This window comes from Peromyscus maniculatus, chromosome 8 (genome assembly GCF_049852395.1).
Source record: "Peromyscus maniculatus bairdii isolate BWxNUB_F1_BW_parent chromosome 8, HU_Pman_BW_mat_3.1, whole genome shotgun sequence".
In the NCBI taxonomy this organism is placed as follows: Eukaryota; Metazoa; Chordata; class Mammalia; order Rodentia; family Cricetidae; genus Peromyscus; species Peromyscus maniculatus.
Genome location: NC_134859.1, coordinates 30,315,641 through 30,336,141, shown reverse-complemented (window position 1 = coordinate 30,336,141; position 20,501 = coordinate 30,315,641). Strand labels below are relative to the sequence as shown.

The 20,501-nt window shown below is 45.0% G+C and overlaps 1 protein-coding gene across 2 annotated transcripts in view; it reads left to right on the top strand.

The window, feature by feature from the left end:
- The window catches only part of Itk (IL2 inducible T cell kinase), a 64,771-nt gene extending 47,086 nt beyond the window's left edge, over positions 1 to 17,685 (top strand). For both annotated transcript variants that reach the window (XM_006997382.4, XM_042283880.2), the window contains exons 10-17: positions 1,170 to 1,300; positions 1,684 to 1,758; positions 3,766 to 3,937; positions 5,249 to 5,465; positions 6,829 to 6,893; positions 6,979 to 7,097; positions 9,944 to 10,101; positions 15,360 to 17,685. In XM_006997382.4, coding sequence (XP_006997444.1) covers positions 1,170 to 1,300; positions 1,684 to 1,758; positions 3,766 to 3,937; positions 5,249 to 5,465; positions 6,829 to 6,893; positions 6,979 to 7,097; positions 9,944 to 10,101; positions 15,360 to 15,431 — 1,009 coding nt within the window. In that variant the 3' untranslated portion in view covers positions 15,432 to 17,685. The remainder of the gene's footprint in view (positions 1 to 1,169; positions 1,301 to 1,683; positions 1,759 to 3,765; positions 3,938 to 5,248; positions 5,466 to 6,828; positions 6,894 to 6,978; positions 7,098 to 9,943; positions 10,102 to 15,359) is intronic.
- The last annotated feature ends 2,816 nt before the right edge of the window (positions 17,686 to 20,501 follow it).

Here is a 20,501-nt window from a genome sequence, read left to right as displayed (position 1 = left end):
AGGTGGACACTGGGTCCTCTTCTTGGCTATGGCCAGGCCCGATGACAGAGCTCTGAAGACATCAAATACTTGCTTGTGTATTTGGTGAGCATGTCAGTTAACATACAGAGTGAAAGAAAATACTGTAATTTAGAAGAGGAAACAGACAAATGCCAATTCTTGGTCTGCTAATAAAACTACCTACCATATTGAGAGCCGAGAACCCTGTGTGCCAGAAACTCTGTGTGTGTGTGTGTGTGTGTGTGTGTGTGTGTGTGTGTGTGTGTGTGTGTGTGTTATAGATTCCACATATGAAAGAAAGCACTCAGTGCTTGTCTTGCTAAGTCTGGGTTATTTTGTTCAACATAATAATTTCCAATTCTATCTATTTACTTGTGAATATCCTAATTTCTTCTTTTTTACAGCTAAATAAAAATCCAGTTTATATACGGACCACATTCTTTATCAGTTCCTCATTTGAGAGGTGTCTAGGCTGTCTCTGTATCTTGACTATTGTAAATAGTGCAGCCATAAACAATGCGTGGTCAAAAATCCCTATGCTATTCTGGCTCAGTGTCCTGGTACGCACCCAAGAGTGGTATATGGAGCACATGGTAGCTCTATCTTTAGTTTTTGAGAAACTTCCATGCTAATTTTCATAGTAGCTGCACTAGTTTGCATTCCCATCAGCAGGTCCTCCCAAACACACACACACACACACACACACACACACACACGCACACGCACACGCACACGCACACGCACACGCACACGCACATGCACGCATGCACACGCACACGCACACGCATGCACACTCACTCCTTACCAGCATTTGTCATCAATGCTTGACGACAGCCATTCAGTCTGGACTGGGGTGGGGAACCCCAGTGTGGTTTCTGTTTGCACTCATACACATACAGTGCTGTTCCCACATTTTATGACTGTGGATGAAGCATTACCTACACCAACACATCTCAGCACTGGCCTCTTCTGTCCAGATGCAGCCTCCAAGTGCTTCTGAATACAACCCTGGCACCAGGGCCAACCTGCTGAGATACACACTGAAATACTGTGTGCTTGTCCTCCTGGTGAGAGCATCCATCCCAAGACAGTGAGAAGCTGATGCCAACAGATGTCTTTATGCATCAGTATTACTTCTTGGTAATGACTGTGTGTTCATTTGTTTCAAGTGAGAACCCCTGTATAAAACATTATCACATCAAAGAAACAAATGACAACCCCAAGCGGTACTATGTGGCTGAGAAGTATGTGTTTGACTCCATCCCTCTCCTTATCAAGTATCACCAGTACAATGGAGGAGGTAAGTTCTAGGGGACAAAGCCAGAAGGGGACCCTCACAGGAGACTGGGGAAGAATTGACATAGTCCCCACCTGGTTCTTCATGCTGCACAAACTGGCCATAAATAGTATCTCAAGATGCAAACAAAAAACAAAACGAAAACAAAAAGTTCCAAATCCCTGGGATCTCCCTTGCCTCCCACCAGAAACATCTGCTCTGCAGATCGCCGAGGTCTCTGTCTACCATATGCTTAAGAATCCTCTCAAGAGCTGTGTGAAAACAGCGGTGGAACTTTGGAATTTGAAAGTAGCTATTTTACATATCATCCTTTTCCTGGTCATTTAACCTAGATGGTTGCTATGGCAAAGCCCTAACCACAGCCTTTGGCTTTTCTGTCAACCTAGGTTTGGTCACTCGACTCCGGTATCCAGTGTGCTCCTGGAGGCAGAAAGCCCCGGTGACAGCAGGCCTAAGATATGGTAAGCAGCAAATGTTGGGCACTTGAGCAAAAACGCCCATACCTGAATGTCTAGGGCAAATTCCAAGAGGATTTGCCATTAGCCTAACTGTTCTCCAGGCTTCCAATGACTTGGAAAGATGGTAGGATAATGAGCATATGCTATGTGTAAGAAACGCATGTGTCCATACACATCCACAAAGACCAAATCAATGTCCTCTGGCTTTAAAGGCAGGTTCATTAATGAAGCATTTATTGAGCACCTGCTTTATACAGAGTGCTCTCCTAAATGCTATTGGGAAATGTCAGAAAACAAACCCTTAGCACTGTGTTTTATCTACCTTTTGGAACGTTTGTTATAATTTAACTTGATGGGTTTGGGTCTTCTGCAGGGGCTATGAGCTATCAGCATCTAGAAGTGTTTACATAGTATAATGTTAGGTTTTAAGAGCTGGGCCTTTAATTCAGTGGTAGAGCACTTGTCTAGCATGAGTCAGGTCCTAAGTTCAGTCTCCAGCAACAGAAAAAAAAAAAATGCTTGCTTAATACCTTTAATAGGACCTGTGCCTCCAGGGCCACGGGTTCTACTATGATGTCTGTCCTCCACAATGGCTCCCCTCCTTGACTGTCTACCTAGAACTTAAAGGCATTTCAGGTCACATCCCTTGGTCCAAAATGTGCTTTTGAAGAGGGGACTAATCTAATCTTCCTTTTGTGTCATTTGGTGGTTTTCAAACTTCAGTTTGCATCAAAATCTTTCCAAACACTTAGCTGCTTACCAAAACACTCCCTGAGAGTGTGGCCATAGGGTCTGCACTATAAACAAGTGGTCTGGTAGTTTTGACCCAGGTGGGCAGGGAACTACTCGGGGAAACACTGATGTGGACTCTTCCTATCCAGCCAGCAGCATGAGTAGTGCACAGTAGATACTCAAATACTGTTTGCTTCTGGGTCTGTACCGCAGATTGATAGGCACATGGCTGTTCTAGGCCATGCATCGGAAAGCAAAATGTATTGTTATCCTTCTCAAAGTAGAGCTACTCCAGGATTGTTGAATCCTAACGTGTCCCACTGCATAGGATCACAGAGATTATTTTTTCAGCCCACTTATTTTATCGTGGGAAATTGAGGCCTGGGTCCTTGTTTATTAAACACTTAGCAAGAGCCTGCCCTGGGGCTGGAGAAATGGCTGGGAAGTTACTAGTACTTACTGTTCTTCCAGAGGAGCCAGGGGCATGTCCTAGCACCCACATCTGGTGGCTCACAACCACTTCTAACTCCACTCCAGGAGATCCAGTACCCTTTTCTGGTCTCTGCTGGTACCTGCATTTGTGTGCCTTACACTCATACACACATACACATAAATTAAAAAAAAAAAAAAGAAATCTTTAAGAAAAAAAGACCTGCTAGAAACCACTTGCTTGTACCTCTGTACAAGTCCCCTCTGAACCCACCTCTTCAAGCCCCATTCTCATCAAAGCCTGGCAGAGCAAAGCCTGGCAGAGTGCTGTGAGCACAGAGAAACTCTCATTGAATCAAGGAACAAGTGAGAAATGCAAGGAAATTTCCTCTGCAAAGATGGCAGTAAAATTGTAGACAGGGTATCTGCAAGCCTCTGCATACTCTGGAGACTAAGGCAGTGGGATTACAAGTTTGAGGCCAGTCTGGGCTAGATGATGAGTTCCTGGCAAGCCTGGGCTATATAATAAGACTCAGCAAGACTCTGTCTCAAGAGAAAAAAAATAAGCTTAAAAAATTAAATTTAAAAAGGTGGGACCTTATAATGATCCTTTTATTTACATTCTTTATCATACTTTACCTCATCTTCCTTTTCTTTCCATGCTCCCCTCCCACATTATGACCGCTTCAAAAATATATCCTATGTTACAGTAATTGCCTATAATAGTCTCAGCCATTTTTGAGTTCTAATAACCTTAGGCAAGATAGGACTGTATATGTTTCTGAGAGTCCTCTACCTTATTGATTGCCCACTCTAAAAGCACTCTCTTCCTCTCTTTCTCTGTTCCAGGGAAGTGGGTGATCCACCCCTCAGAGCTAACTTTTGTGCAGGAGATTGGCAGCGGGCAGTTTGGGCTGGTGCATCTTGGCTACTGGCTCAACAAGGACAAGGTGGCCATCAAGACCATTCAGGAAGGGGCGATGTCAGAAGAGGACTTTATTGAGGAGGCCGAAGTCATGATGTGAGTTCAAGCAGGGGTGTGCGGCATCCTGGGAAGGAGGCCCTGGGCTGTGTTCATGTAACTCCACTCTGATGTTGGTCATGCCCCAGTAGTAGAATCCCTACTGCACCAGCACGGGGGGGGGGGGGGGGGGGGGCGGGGGACACACGACACGTTAGGGGTCAGTTGGTGAAGTGATGGCTGAATAAGTACCAAGACCTGAGTTCAATCTACAGAAACCATGTTATACAAAAGAAAAAGAAAAAGCTGGGCATGGTATAGGTGGTATGGTGGCTTGTACTTGGAGTCCTAGTGTTGGGGAGATGGAGACAGGCAGATGCTGGGCTTGCTGGCCAGCCTAGCCTACTTGGCTAGCTCCAGGCCAGTGAGACCCTTTTCCAAAAAATAAAAAGGTGGGGGTTGGAGAGATGACTCGGTGGTTAACTTGTAGCTCACAACCGTCTGTAACTATTGTTCCAAGAGATGAGCATGGCACACATGTAGTACACATACATACTGCTGCCATAAAAAGCAAACAAGGCCCTGTGAATCAGCGTGAGCAAAGGTCATGGGAGATCACAGAGACTGGGGCAACTAGCACAGGTCCTGTCTGAGTCTGCACCACCTCCTCTACATATATACTGTGACTTCCACTTGACTGTTTTTATGGGATTCCGGGGTGTGCGGACGAGTGGTCTCTGAGTCTTGTGCCTTTGCTTGGGCCCTTTCCTCTCTGTTTCTGTCATGTCCAACTCTAATCTGTTAGTTTGGGTTTATCCTGTTGTATTTTATTATTATCCCTTAGAAGCCTGTCTGTTTTCTAGGGAAAGACAGAAAGGGAGTAGACCCAGATGGGAGGAGAGGTGAGGAAGAATGGGAGGGAGTAGAGGGAAGAGAAACTGTAATCAGGATATATTATGTGAGGGAAAATGTTTTTTTTTTTTAAAAAAAAATTTAAAAAGAGAAGGTTGACAGTGCCACAAGAACACCCATGGTTGACCTTTGGCCTACACACACACACACACACACACACACACACACACACACACACACATATTCAGCTAGAGGGCCTGCTACATGGTCTAGCCCTCCAGTCTCCTCTCTCATCCATCTCTCCTCTGGCCCACACTGGCCTCTGTCCATTCATACCAGCAGACGCCCTGCTGTCCTCAGGCTCCGTGACCATCTTTGGTTTGGGTTTGGGGTTTGCTTTTGTTCTCAAAGCCATGAGCTGAGACGAGCGACTTTGTCTGCCTTAGTGCCACGTATGTGCAGCACTTTTGGAAGACTGCATTTAGGTCATCTTATCTCTTGCCTTTTTTTCCCCCCCAGGAAACTCTCTCACCCCAAACTGGTCCAGCTCTACGGCGTGTGCCTGGAGCAAGCCCCCATCTGCCTGGTGTTTGAGTTCATGGAACACGGCTGTCTGTCAGATTACCTGCGAAGTCAGCGGGGACTCTTTGCAGCAGAGACCCTGCTGGGCATGTGCCTGGATGTGTGTGAGGGCATGGCCTACCTGGAAAAGGCGTGCGTCATCCACAGAGACCTGGTATGAGCAGGGGCACAGGGCCAACGCCTGCGAGTACAGGGCAAAGGAACAGAAATGTAGCGCTACCAAGACTCAGAGAGCATCACTAAGTGACATGAAATGGAGCGCTACCAAGACTCAGAGAGCATCACTAAGTGACATGAAATGTAGCACTACCAAGACTCAGAGAGCATCACTAAGTGACACGCCCCATGTGGCCTTCCCTCCTCTCAGCTTCTGCTTGCTCTGGTCACTTCAGGAGGTCCCTAGTAGGGAAGTGTTTCGGGAGTGCTCAGACCCAAACTACACCCCCGCCCTTCTTCTGACATGCGCTCTGAGTTTCAGTTCACATTCTTCCAAAGTGGAACTTACAACCACTCCTTATTAGTTTCCCTGTGCCTCAGTTTCCCCCTGGAAAAAATGAAGGACATGGGTGAGGACAGTTTTGCTTTGTAAAACGTATTATTTACATTTGTTAATTGTACAAAGTAATGGATTCCCTTATGACTTTTCCTATGCTTTGATCATATTCTGCTCTCCTGTACCATCTTTTGTCCGTGATCTCACTGGCTCCCTTCTTCTTCACAAAGAGTTCCACTTCTGCCTGCACATTTTATTTATTTATTTCTTAATCTAGATACTATATATGAGATTTAAAAAAAAAACAACCATGCTATTTGTCCTTAAGGGTTGTTTTCCACTTAACCTGATGATCCCCGGTTCCAGCCCACTTTCCAGGAACTCATGGCATTTCATCCTCCTTATGGCTGGATAACCACCACCCCTCACCCCCATGTCTATACACACCACCTTTTCTTTACCCCTTCTCTCTCTGATGGGCACTTGACCTGAAGCACAGTTTTGCACTAGATAGCCTGAGAACCTCTGATGGTGGTGGCGGGGATCATGAATATTCATTTAAGTCTCCTTGGGAACAAGTGTGAGACCCACCAATCTCTTGTCTCCCAGGGCTCTTCCAAGACTACCTTCTGGGATACTGAGAGTGGCCGGCACTCCCCCTGTTTAGGGTAACTTTAAGAGGATGAGCTTCTGAACGCTTTCATACTAGTCACTTGGGAGACGCTGCAGTCGGCCCCAATGCCAGCACTGCCTACCACATAGGTGGCATTCCAGTGAATCGCTGGATGAACAGCACAGTTCTCTAAGTCAGGAACGAAGATAAACTCCTCATCCTGGTAAAGGGGCTTGCACATCCAGCGAGCTTGCTGAATTCCCTGCTCGCTCAGCAGGGTTTGGGTGATGCTTGACCTCTGAAGGGCTCTGCAGTGCCTTTGTACAACTACAGAAAACATGATGGGAGACTTCCACCGCTGGCTATCCACCACAGCTTCATTTCTCTTTTGCCTACCTGTCTCTACTCTAGGCCGCCAGAAACTGTTTGGTGGGAGAAAACCAAGTCATCAAGGTGTCCGACTTTGGGATGACAAGGTAACACAGAGATGTGGTTTCAGCAGACTCTCAGGAACGACACGCAGCCCTGAAGTGTCCTGACCTCTTCCTCACCTCTTCCCAGGTTCGTCCTTGATGATCAGTACACCAGCTCCACAGGCACCAAATTCCCAGTGAAGTGGGCATCCCCAGAAGTGTTCTCTTTCAGTCGTTATAGCAGCAAGTCGGATGTGTGGTCCTTTGGTGAGTGTCATCCTTAGCCCACCCCTGTGTGATCTGGAAATGTGGACCAGCTCTTTCTTTCTCAGACGCAAACAATTCTACTTTGTTCTGGCCCCTGTATGGAGAAAGAACCCACTGAGGGCCTGTGTGAGATCAGTTTGAAATGTTCAAATGGGGGCTATTATTACTGCATTTGTTTCTAGAAATCTTTGAAACAGAGAAGAAATTAAAGGTAATAGTGGGGAAAGAGTCTTGTGTTGGCTTCTGTGGGCTGGAAAGCTGGAGGAGTCTGGAGATTAGAATATGAAGCCTTGGAAGACAGGACCATCCTGTGTCCAACATTGCATTCTCATGCTTAATCCTCAGTAAGCATTTGTTACTCAACAATGGTTTCCTGGGTGTCTGTTATATTTCAGGGCTACTCACAGTGCTAAGGAGCAAGAGTTCTGCCCTCCTGAAGCTAAACTTTTCAGGAGAGGAGACAGGCAGCTATCACACACGCTAACAGATAGAAGATTCAGTCAAGTTTGGGTCCGTTGGTGCTAGAAATCCAGTAAAAGAGCAACAGTACAGAGAGCATTTAGTGTAGAAGAAGGGTCTGTCTTAACCAGCATGGTCTGGAAAGGCCTTCCTAGGAGGTAACTCTTGAACAGATGTCTCCATTCAAATACTCATGAAGCTGTATCCCTGACAGGGACCAGAAAGTGTAAAAACTCAGCTATGCCCAGAGAACAGGAGTTACTAAGTTAGGAACTGTTCTAAAGGCAGTTATGGTTGGTGGGCTCTACTTATGGTTGGTGGGCTCTACTGAATGAATGGATGGGTGGATCGATGATGTCAGCATGTGGGAAAGGCTAAGTGACTTGCTGGGTCTGATGCCAGCCTAAGTCATATTTCTGCACGTAACAGCGTGCATGAAACAGTACCACATAAACTCTATGATATGATGGCAGCTGTAAAGAGGGAACTTTGGGGAGAAACTGCTTCAGGATGACCTTGCCATTCTGCATGAAAGGTTTCCTGGGGCACAAAGCTCAGTGGCACAAGAGAGAGAGATGCTGGCTAAGCACCTATCCCAGGATAAGAACCAGTGATGGGATTTTCTTCACAATTTAGAATGCCCGTTCCCAGGAGCCCAGAACTTTTTCTGATCTATTCCTTAATTCAGCCCCATCTCTGGGCTTGGCTCTTACTCTGTTAACTGGGTAGAAGTTACAGAATCAACTCAGGAGGAAACTATTCTGCCATCATTCTTGCACAACTGTCCACAAGTACAGAGGACTGCTAGGGCCCGTGTGTGGCCATCTCTCCACAGGTGTTGGGGCTAATGACACTGCCAAGGCAGGGCCTCACAAAGATCTCAGAGAGCTAGCCTTACCTGTACCTCCACCTGCAGACTCAGAACAGAGTCTGTGACATCATAGCATGTTAGCCAGGGGATGGTCTCCTGTTCTCCAGAAGATTAGTCTAAAATGCATCTCTTCCTGAGATGCGTGATTTGAAGGAAGTCCAGGAATGAGGTTGAGAGACAGATAGGTGGAGAGCAGGAACAGGTAGCAGCACCCGAACATGGTTGCTCACGTCTTTAGTCCCAGCTCCTTGGAGGCAGAGGCAGGCGGAGCTCTTGAGTTCAAGACCAGCTTGGCCTACAGAGTGAGTTCCAGGACAGGCAGGGTCACACAGAGAACCACTATTTCAAGGGAGGGAGGAAGGAAGGGAAGGAGGGAGGGAAGAAAAAAGAAAGAAAAGAAATCAGTAGCAGCGTGTGCAAACCACAGCAACCCTGCAGCCTGAGAGCCTCCTGCCTGCCTCAGCCCAAGGGGCTTTGCCGTATATAAAGTCTGTGCTTTTTACCCTAATTGGTTCTTGAACAAATCAGTAGCCTGTATGAACTCTGCCTCATCCATGCTTCAGAAGATTCCTATTAAAGCATTCACCCCAAAACTGCTTCAGAAGCAACAACTCACTTTCAAAAGACATCTCCCTAGAAGTCCTGGCATCTTGGAATACTGAGCAGTCTTCCTCATAGTCAGATTCTGAATTTCCAGGTCCTCAGGTGCCTCAGAGGAGCTTGCAGGATAGTGACCCTGAGAGAGGGGTTTGGGGATGGGGTTCAGAGGTCTGCCACTTGAACAAGTTTAGGAGCTGATTTTTGTTTGGGTGTTTGGAGATCAGACTCTGGGAAACTCCATCCCACAGTCCTCTGGACTTACCCCTTGCAAAGCTCTGGTTGGGGCATCAGCAACCTCCCTTCCTTCCTGGGAGGCCATGATCTGTCAGTACACTATAAAGACAAAGCTGGGACAGCCTGCCTATGCATGGCAGAGGGGGGTAACATACCACCAGAAGATGTGCTCTCCTCAGTCTCTACAGTCCAAGATTCCGCTTATAAAATGCCTGACAGCCAAAAATGGTTTAGACTTTAGATTCTGGGATATTTGCATAGATGTTATGTATTTATAGCTATGGAGAGAGGGGAGTAGAGGGAGAGAGCTTGGAAATGAAACCCAAGTCTAGATATAAATTCATTTGTTTTCATATACACCTCACAACCTCTCCAGAAGATCTGGTGGTCTCTTCTAGAATCTTTAGGCACCTGCACACACATGGCATATGTTCATATAAACATACACACATACACCTAAGTAAAAAATAAATCTTTTAAAATAGAACAGTTAATCAATCAATGAAAAAAAAAAACAAATGAGAAGGCCCAAAAAGCCTCAAGTGGGCTTGATACTGTACTTCTGGATGTCTACAGGGTGAACTTGAATGCTAACTCCAAGGACTCCGTCTCTTCTGGATGAGTCTCCTTGGTACTTGTGCACTTTGCCCTTAGCTGTTGCTCTGCTCACTGTTGCTTCTAGGTGTGCTCATGTGGGAAGTCTTCAGTGAAGGTAAAATCCCATATGAAAACCGAAGCAACTCAGAGGTCGTGGAAGACATCAGCACTGGCTTTCGGTTGTACAAGCCCCGCCTGGCCTCCTCTCACATCTACCAGATCATGAATCTTTGCTGGAAGGAGGTGAGTATCCGAAGTGGTCCATCCTGTATCATCGCACACATTTTCAGGGCCTCTATCACAAGGGAAAGGACATGTCCTAGGAGGATGAGGACCAAGGATGACCATAATAAACAAGCAGGATTTGTATCTGTGTAGATGTATAATTAGGTTTTTATTTACATCCATATGGAGTACAGTATGATGCTTTAATATGTGGTGATCAATGTGTACTGAACATGGGGGTGACAGGGTCTAAGTCATTTGTTATCATCATTGTGTCATGCTTGGGGCCTGTGAGACCCTCTCTTCTAACCACTCATACCGTGCAGCTAGGGGGCTGCAGCTCCCCACTGGGCCGTCCAGCACGAGAACTTCCTCCTTTATCTGAGAGCAGTTTAGTGCTTATTACCCACCTTTCCCGGCCTCCCAGCCTCTGGGAATCACTGTTCTGCTTTCACGTTGACTTTTCTTACTTCTGCATATAATAGAGAATACGAACTTCTTCTTGTGCCTGACCTTTCACTCAGGGTAATAGCCTCCAGTTTCACCCACATTACAACAAATGACAGGAATTTGTTCTTCTTTTTACCAAATAAAATTCCATTATGTGTGTGTGTGTGTGTGTGTGTGTGTGTGTGTGTGTGTGTGTGTGTGTGTGTGTGTGTATACACATATATAACCATTTTGCAGACTATAGCTCTGCTGATGGGTACCTAAGTTGATACTCTCTATCTTAGCTATTGTGAAATGTGCTACCAAAAACATTAGCAAGCATATATTTCTTTACTATACTGACATCATTTTCTTTGACTGTGGAGCCAAAAATGGGATAATCTTTTTTAAAGACTCTCAGATTCTTGAAGAACAACAAGACAGAATCTCAAAAAGTCTCAAGTGCAATCTCAGTCCTAACCATTTCTTACCATTAACCTCCGGCATTCCTCCAAACCTCCCTTCTTTGACTTACAAGATAAATAATGCTTAGTCTATTAAAAAAAAAGTTCACAGAGAATTTAAGACCAGAAACAAAGAAATAAAGATATAAACAGGAACACAAAACAAATCTTATTCATTGAAAGAAATCTTGAATACTGAAAGAATAATAGTAGCTGATATTTATTTGGCAATGATTTTTTTTTCTTTTTAGCTGTTTGTGGAGGTGTGGTTTCAAGACAGGGTTTCTCTATGTAGTCCTGGCTGTCCTGGAACTGTCTGTGTAGACCAGGTTGGCTTCAGACTTAGAGATCTGCCTGCCTCTGCCTTCAGAGTGCTGGTGTTAAAGGCTTGTACCGCCACCACCTGGCCTCTTTTAGCTATTTATTTTATGAAGTGGAATTCATTAAAAGACACCTTTACTGTATATCTTATGCACACATGTTACATGGAGGAGAGGATGCTGAGGAAGGGCACACCCAAGAGTGTGGGTGTGGGTTGCTCTAAGAAAGAGTCACCTCAACTACCTTTGTTAATTATTTCTAACAAATCTAAGAATTCTGTGTATCTAGAAAAATTCAGTACAAATAGTTTCCATATTTCCCCTCCATCTCAGTTTACTTTGCTAATAAAGTACTTTATAAGAATTTGGTTCATTCCAAACATGTTTAAAGAAACACTGATGATACTTTATTGTTGACCAAAGTTCATAGATTACATTAGGGTTCACTTTTGGTACTGCAGTGTTCAGTAGATCTTGACAAACACGTCTGCCATTATAGGATCATATATAGTTTTGTGTGTTCTTGGTTTTTATTGATTATTTATTTTGTTATTGTTGAATAATACTCCATTGTATGGACAAACCATAGTTTATTTGTTCATGTGCTTACTAAAGGAAATCTTAGTAGTTTTCAGTTTCCAGCAATTTTGCTTAAATCTGCTATAAATGTGTACTGCAAAGGGATCCATTTATGTGAATCTACGAATAGACATAAATCTTCAACTCAGTTGGGTAAATGCCTAGGAGTTGTCACTGGATCAAATGGTAAGGTGATTGAGTTTCATGAAACACTGCCAGGTTGTCTTCCTACATCCTTTTCTCATCCTTACCATGATGAGTGATGAGTGTTTCTGATGTGTTTGTTTTGTTTTGTTTTGTTTGGCACTGTGTAGCCCTAGCTGTCCTGGAACTCACTATATAGACCCAGCTGACCTTGGATTCACAGAGATCCACTTGCCTCTGCTTCTGCCTTCTAACTGAAGGGATTAAACATGTCTGCCCCCACACTCAGTCCTGAGGCTTCTTATATACATCAGTACTGGTTGTGTTGGACATCCACCCGTTTTACAGAGGAAGGGTAGAATTATATTTCCTATTGTCTTAATTGACATTTCTTTCTTTCTTTCCTTCTTTCTTTCTTTCTTTCTTCCTTCCTTCCTTTCTTTCTTCCTTTCTTTCTTTCCTTAAAAACCAAAACAAAACAAAACAAAACATCAGGCCTGGAAGTGGAAACAGCAGAGTCCAGGCTGGCCTCCAACTTCCCATGTAGGATGACCTTGAACTTCTTCTTTTTTTTTTTTTAAGATTTATTTATTTATTATGTATACAGCATGTATGACTGTGGGCCAGAAGAGGGCATCAGATCTCATTACAGATGGTTGTGAACCACCACGTGGTTGCTGGGAATTGAACTCAGGACCTCTGGAAGAGCAGTCAGTGCTCTTAACCTCTGAGCCATCTCTCCAGCCCCTTAATTAACATTTCTTAATGGCTTGTCATGTTGAACATATTTTCATGTTTATTTCCCACCTCTAATATTCTTAATGAAGTGGCTGCTCAGTTCTTTTGGCCACCATTCAGCAGGGTTGTTTATTTCCTATAGTTGATTTTACAAGGTTCCTTATCATTATATGTTTTGCAAATATTTTCTCCAGGCCTTTTATTTACAGTTTATTTTTCACTATCTTAATAATGTCTTTAATTTTTTATTTAAAAATTATGCATATGCCTACACATCCCTTCCATACTTCCTTCTTTGCTCCCTCTCAAAATCATAGCCTATTTTTAATTGTGATTGCTAGCTACACTCACACACAAGTGTAGTGTACACAAACAAAACCTACTCGGTCCACTTCATGTTACTTGTATATGTAAGATTTCAGGGATGACCACTTGGTCTTGGAAAACCACTTACAGGGCTCCTCCCTGGAGAAGACCACTTCTCCCACTCTCAGCATACCTTCATTGCTTGTGGTTCCCAGTCTGGGGGCAGGGTCCTGTGAGTTTCTCCCTTCCATGTCTATTGGAATGTCTATTCCATGTCTACAGGTGTTATACTCCTTCAGGTCTTGTTTAGGCAGCCATATTGTTGAGGTATCATGGGTAAAGCTTCCCTGCCATCTCTAGAGATACATCTCATAACGATTTCCTGGTCCTCTGGCTCTTAGAAACATACTGATTCCCTTCCACAATGTTTTTGAGTTGTGTTATGGGTGCTTCAGTTGGGGCTGTACACTTGTCCCCAGAATTTGGCCACTTGTGGTTTTCTGTAATGGCCTCCATCTGTTGCAAACGGATGGTTTTGGTTTTGGCCTTGATGAGCATGAAAGCCACACACTTACCTGTGGGTATAAAGATAGATATTTGGAATGCAACTAGGAATTACGTTGGTTCAATAAAGTGGCAGTAGTAGATTCTTCCCTAGGATCTATGACCTCACTAGCCCCAGGGCATTGGGTAAGTTTCCAGTACCAGGCAGGGGTTTCCTCCTGTGGAGTAGTCTTTAAGTCTAATAGGAGAGCTGGTGGTGACGGCCAAGTGATGAGTGCCACTAGTGTATCCTTAGGGTCAGCGTGCCGTGCTCAAAGTCATTGTGGTCAGGAGGCATCCCAGCTGGGTAGGACCATCAGTTGCTTCCTTCCCTGGGAAGATCGCATAGCACCTTTCAATATAATGAGAGCTAGGCCTAAGGGAGGAGGCCTTCAAGTCAGATCCAGCGTGGCTCTGCACGGTCCTGTGTCTGAAGGGCATGCTGTCTTCAGCAGTAGGCATTTGGCTTTAACCCTCGGGAGGCAACCAAGGGCAGCGGCAAGTCTATATTGTTTGTGGGGGTCTCTTGGACTCCCACAACCAACGCCTCTATAGGGAGTTTCTCATGCCTAGCATTTGGGTTCTTGGTGGGGCTGGGGGGAGTGTTGTCAGCCCAAGTGGTATCACTACCTTTAAACTATATATGTCTACACAGAGTCTTATATGTATTGAATATAATTTTAATAAAATAAATACTATGATTTCTGATGGCTTTTTCCAGACATCCTTAGTGTTGCTCACTGTCACTCTTCCTATTATTGACCTCCTCTCCCATCCCCAATCAAGGCTGCCTCCCCCATTTCACCCATTTGCCTCTTCAAATCCCGTGTCTTGTAGTTTTGTCTTTTACCTTTAGGTCCATGATAGACCAGGGTCTGCTTTTTGTGAGCAGCCCATGATCTGTTCCTCAGATTGCTGGTTCCTGGGGGGTGGGTGCCGTTACAGTGCTGTGTTGTCCGCTTACTGTGGTCAGGGTCTTTCCCCCAACTCACTGCTCATCCTGTCACCAGTGTCACTCTCATGAGTACTCTAACTTCAGAGTAAGCCTTGGGGTGGAGTGGTATCAGTCCCCCAACTCCGCTTTTCTTTGTCTTCCTTGTATTAGTTCTCTGAGCCTGGCCTCTCCATTACGTTTCAGAATCAGGTCGTTGACACCACAAAATCACTTGCCAGGAGGCTGGCTTCACATTGCATTGAGTCTGCAGATGACGTTATAAAGAAGCGACAAGGCACTGGTGTCGAGCTCAATCATCTCTGATTTATCAGAGTTTTATATTTTCCTCATATATATCCATACATACTATGTGAGCTTGAAACATCAATGTTGCCTTTTTGTTATTTAGTGCTAATATTAGGATACATCTTATGCATGATTTACTTAATTCTCTGAGCAATCCTATGAGTTATATTTTATATCCTTTTTACAGATGGCAAAACTGATGTTCAGAGAGGGTTAGTCATCTGTCCAGTTTCACACAACTAACGAGTGGGAGCATTGAGATTTAAGTGTCTAGGGATATAACCTGCATTATGTGTCAAGGTTTGATCTCCGTTTAAAAAAAAAAAAAAAGGAGGCTGAGAATTTAAAACTAGATCATCTGGTCTCAGATTATGGACAGTAAGGGTATCCTGCCTCTAAGCTTGTGTGGACAGATTTTAGAGAGGATGCTGCGATTGGATTTGCGTCTGCTTTGTACTTAGCCAGGACACACAGCTATGAGGAACTCACAGAGATCTCTTTGTTACTCTCCAGAAACCAGAAGACCGGCCACCCTTCTCCCAGCTGTTAAATCAGCTGGCTGAAATCGCAGAATCTGGACTTTAGCAAGAACTCGCTGACCAGCCACAGCCACAGATCCTGAGTAAAGGACAACTTTTTCCAGAGCATTAAAAGCTGCCACCAGCCCAGGAGCCCCACGGGTGCCTGGCCCATGTGCCAGCCCCTGTGCAGCTATGACTGCCGCGGCCCAAAAGAGGCTGGAGGACCAGCCACTGGGCCGAAGGCTGAACTACAACCTGAGCAGTGTCTGTGTGTCCACCCCTCACCCTAGCCTCTTGTCACATGCTATCTCAAAGCTCCATCGCCTGCTCCCGGAAGCAATAGGGAGAAGCAGGTGTAGGCCACATTCTTCTTTTTATTATTGTTTTCATCACAGGTCAAATATTCAAGGGACCTTTCATTTGACCCAACAAGACAATATCCCCATTTTTGGATGGAAGAATGGGAAGCCTCATTCTTTTTCTAAGAAATACAAGAGGTGATTAACCAGAGAGTTCTGCTACTGTGGGGCTGCCAGCCACAACTTCCTGCCACACATGAGGTGGAGTGGCTGCTTGTGCCCGAGGCCGGATGTCACCAGGTTTCAAAGCACACTGCCACCTCTCTTTAATGGGGCATAGAGAGCTCCGTTGGGTGGATAGAGTGGGATGACCCATTCAAACCCCATGGCTGGACCATTGTGTGTCTGAGGTTGGCCTATGATGGTGGGGAATCAACAGGTACGAGACAAGGTGTTGAGTTGTTACTGATCCAATGACCCTGTTTCGTAGTGAGCCATGTGGGTGACTGGGTCTCCTGTTCCATGCAGAACGCTGAGGCAGGGACTGCAGCCTCTCGGGAGCAGCATCCACTCTGCACTACCCACCTGGACCAAGAGAAGGCAGCACTGTGTTGGTCCGTGTGTCTTGAGACTTTGGGGTTCTCTTAGGCCCTGGAAGTTTAGCAGTTTTAAGGTTGAAACTTCAAGGCTCTCAAGATCTAGCAAAAGAAGGAGAATTTTTGCCCTTGTTCAGTTTATCTGGAAGGGAATAGAGTCGAGAACTGGGAGGTGCTTCCAAAATGCACAAGATGTCTATTGTTGACCGGCAGTTACATGGGTCACACGCATATATATCCTGAGCTACAGACCATTCGGGGAGAATGACAGTTCATACCAACCCGACGACACAATATTATTGATGTTTTACAGAAAGTGGAACTCAGACTTTTCAAAAGGCCAGACAGCTGCCCCGAGTGACAGAACTGGGAAGGACAGAGATTGAAATACCACCCAAATATAACTCCAGAGCAGCCTTATTTCTCTTCAATACTGCCTCCTACTGAGAATGGATTGCTGAGCAGATTAACACAAGAGAGGGAAGTCAGCCCTTAAACTGTACAGCACCACCCAGTGATGTTGCTCCTACATTGACCACTGGGGGGCGCAGTGGGACCCTCCAAATTGAAATAGGCTCTTCTCTTCATGGTCATTATCACCTGGATGTGAGTTCACAACTTCAAAGCCACCCAGAATTAACCCTTTCTTTCCCCCAACCTTCCAGAGTCACACTGCCTGAGGCCATTCATACAAGAGCTTCAAAGGGGCTTTCACTGGGTCATGCCTGCCAAGTGTTTCCTGTAATTATCCCTCCAGCCTCCAGCTGGATCCCTTGTGAGCAGGATTATTCCCCGATGCCAGGCACACTCGAGTCTCCTACAGTGTTCAGATAAAGCTCCTAGAGAAATGATCAGAGTTGCAGATCCCTCTTTCTAGGTCGCGTGGTATTCTGGCTCGCTTGAGATTCAAGTGTATCACTTCCAGCTGTAATTACTGTGTCCAGATAAAAACTGTCATTCAGAAAACAATCTTCCTACACTGGCCCACAATCATCCCTGTTTACTTCTAAGCCTACTGTGCATTCTCTTTTTTGGAACCCTTAATTAAGAGACAGTCTCTGGGACATTCAACCCGGAAGAAAAACACTGGCACTGAGAGATGTCTGTGGTGTGGTTTAGAAGACTGGCCCCCACATAGGGGTATTGTCTTCCTTAACCTCAGATCCACAGAAGCTTTGACAGACATATGTGTACCTCTCCAGTGTCCTGCATGGGAAGATGGAATTCTTGTCTGCTAGTTTCTCTCTTACATTTTTGCAAATGGTGCTCTGTATTCACAGAGAATCCCTCTGATGAAAGGTTTGGGTTCCAGTTTGTACTTTGTAGATCTTGCAATTTGTAATGTTTAGGACTATGTATTTATGCCTGGATCAGGAGAGTATTTATTGCTCATGTTCAAGATAAAAATACTGCATCTATGTCTGATTCTCTGTGTTATTTATTAAGCGGTTCTGTTTACCATGCCTGAAAAGCCACAAGGTATGACAAAACCTACTATAAGAGTTTATTAAGGGAATAGAGAGGGAATGTGCATCGGCCTGTGGAATGACCGTGCAGAAAGAGAGGGAAGGAATAGATGGAACCCACTTTTATAGGTCCCCCCTACCCCCATTCCCGTACATGCGCATATGGGTTTGCGTAGCTATACCACACATGTGCATAGATTACATGATCGCGCTGCTCAAAAATTATGTGATCATACAGTGCATGGATTACATAGACCCTGGGAAGACTAAGCATCTTGCCTGGCTACTGGACAGCGCATGTGTAATCATGTAGCTGGGGGAGTGGCTAGGAATTCTAACACTCTAGAGGCTATAAGTCAACAGTTGCATATGGCAAAAATAAAGCTATATGTTTTGCAATTATAGGGTCTGTAGCTTGAGTTCCAAATTGCTGACACCTTAATGTTTGCTTAAATAAAAATAGTCACATGGTTTCTGAATGAAAAAGAGAGAAAGAAAAAGGAGGCCATGACTGCTCCTTAGTATGGTGAAGGAGAAGGTTTATTGTAGATGTGAGGGATATGAGTAGCGAGAGGGGAAGCAGGGACATCTGGTAGAGTCCAGAGTGGACATGACCCTGAGCAGGGCCGTGTGAGGAGACAGGGAGGGAGAGGGGCGAACAGGAAAATAAAGAGTAGATGAAAAAGGGCGGGGTAACCAAAATGGCTGGATTCTATAGGGAAGGGCAGCTCAACCACTGGGCTGGAGAAGTTTAATGCCAGCCATATTCTGTAGCAGGTAGAAACTGAGGGATGCTGGGAGAACCTGGTGACCAGGTCCTCTTTGGTGTGTTGAATAGGCACCCCAGTTAGCCATTTGTTTTGAGACCTAAGTTTTGTATTTCACAAGTCAAAACTACCTAACCCTCAGTGGCATGTCACATGCACCCAACACAGTATCAAGGTTTTTTTTCAGCACAGGGTACAGATGCTCACAGAGGGGTTGGGGATTTAGCTCAGTGGCAGAGCGCTTGCCCTGGGTTCAGTCCTGAGCTCCGGCGGGGGGCGGGGAGACCAGATGCTCGCAGTAACTAAGAAGTCTAGAGGCTCCTAACTGAGAAGTCAGACACACAATCAAGTAAGATCAGAATGCAGCAGTTAAGACAACAATGGAAGTGTTGTCTAGCAGAGAAGACTCTAGGGAAAAGTGATGAAATTGGTCTGAGCAAGGATGACCGGGGCGAAATTTCCTGGCACCTCATCTCTCCGACTGTCATCTAAGGGCCAGCAGCAACATTGCCAGGTCATGAGCAGAGTCTAAGGCTTCATCTCTACCTATTGAAAAAATCTTCATTTTAACCAGATCCAGGCAGTAGTAATACACACTAACTTTAAGAAGCATTCCCATAGAGAATATAACATCTGGTTTAGTTTGGGAGATAAATTACAGGTATTTGTAGGAAGCAAGTGGGCCGAACTAATAGGAGTATTTTGCAAGTTGAGGGGATAGAATATTTTGGGAAGTTGTTAATTAGTTCATTATTTCTGGAGTATTAATTGTGTGTGTGTGTGTGTGTGTGTGTGTGTGTGTGTGTGTGTGTGTACACAAACATTTGCAATCATATTTGCTATTGGAAGGTGAGAATGACCAGCAGTGGCTACATTGAAACAAACAATAAAACTGGGCATATTTTAAAAGTCCAGGAAGGTGAAATTTCACTTTCTAGGTAAAAACTTCATTGATCAGGAACAGAGGATCAAATTTGCATTTAAAATACTTTCTGATAGCAGTGGAATGAGTTGAATTGAGAAGGCAAAGTTGACAGAAGAGAAAAACTGGTACTTGCTCACAGTGCCCAGGCACTGGTCATACTCACTCATTGTCTGCTGTGTGGGTGACAAGCAGCTACTGTGAGTCAAAGTTCCTCTGTCATTGCTGACAGTAATAAGTAGTTACTCCTCTTAAAACTCCTCTGGGTTGCAAGCTTGGCTATCAGGGTTTGGGTGTGTTGGGCATTTGATGTGTCTTGGCTCACAAATGCCCAAGTCCATCACAGGAATCAATTCCTGCTCTATGGGCCCTTAGGCATGGGAAGAAAAACATGGCACTCCACTGGGCTGTGTCTAGGACTCAGTTCTGGGCTTGGTCCCTGACTATGATATATCGTGTAGGAAAGTTCTAAAGGAGGTTGAACAAACAGATTTGTGTTCCTCGGGATTCTTCCTGCAGGGCCCCTTCTCCCTGAATCTCCCAACACACAGTCCCACCATTTTAAGGATGAGACAGAAGATATCCAGGAACTCTAATGAGTAATATGGTTAGAGAGGAAGCTGTATCTTCATGGGAAGCATGTATTCTGAGATTAAAATTCATATTAATTTGCAATGGCCTTGAAGGAGGTACTGGAGGTTTAGTGCACCAAAGCCTACTCCCTAGACCCACCATATCAAGAGTGATGGGAGCACTATGTGGATGTGGGTGGGTGTCTGAGTATTTAAACAATGGCATCAAGATCCAACCCCACCCCCCATCCAAGTCACCCTGCAGCTACTTGACAGGGACTCAGACCCATTCCCACCAGGAGCCCTCTAGCCTACCCACATGGTGCAGAGACGTGTTAATGCATCTTCCAGCTCTCTTCAGAGCTTTCTCTTTGCAGTAGATGATGGTTAACACAGACACTCACAACCGGCCAAGGTACAAAGAATAAGAGACTGTGGGATGCTCGGCCCCAAGTGGGATAGCTCTGTTGTGTTCCCTCCTCCCAAGACTCAGGGATCACTGTGGAAGACGT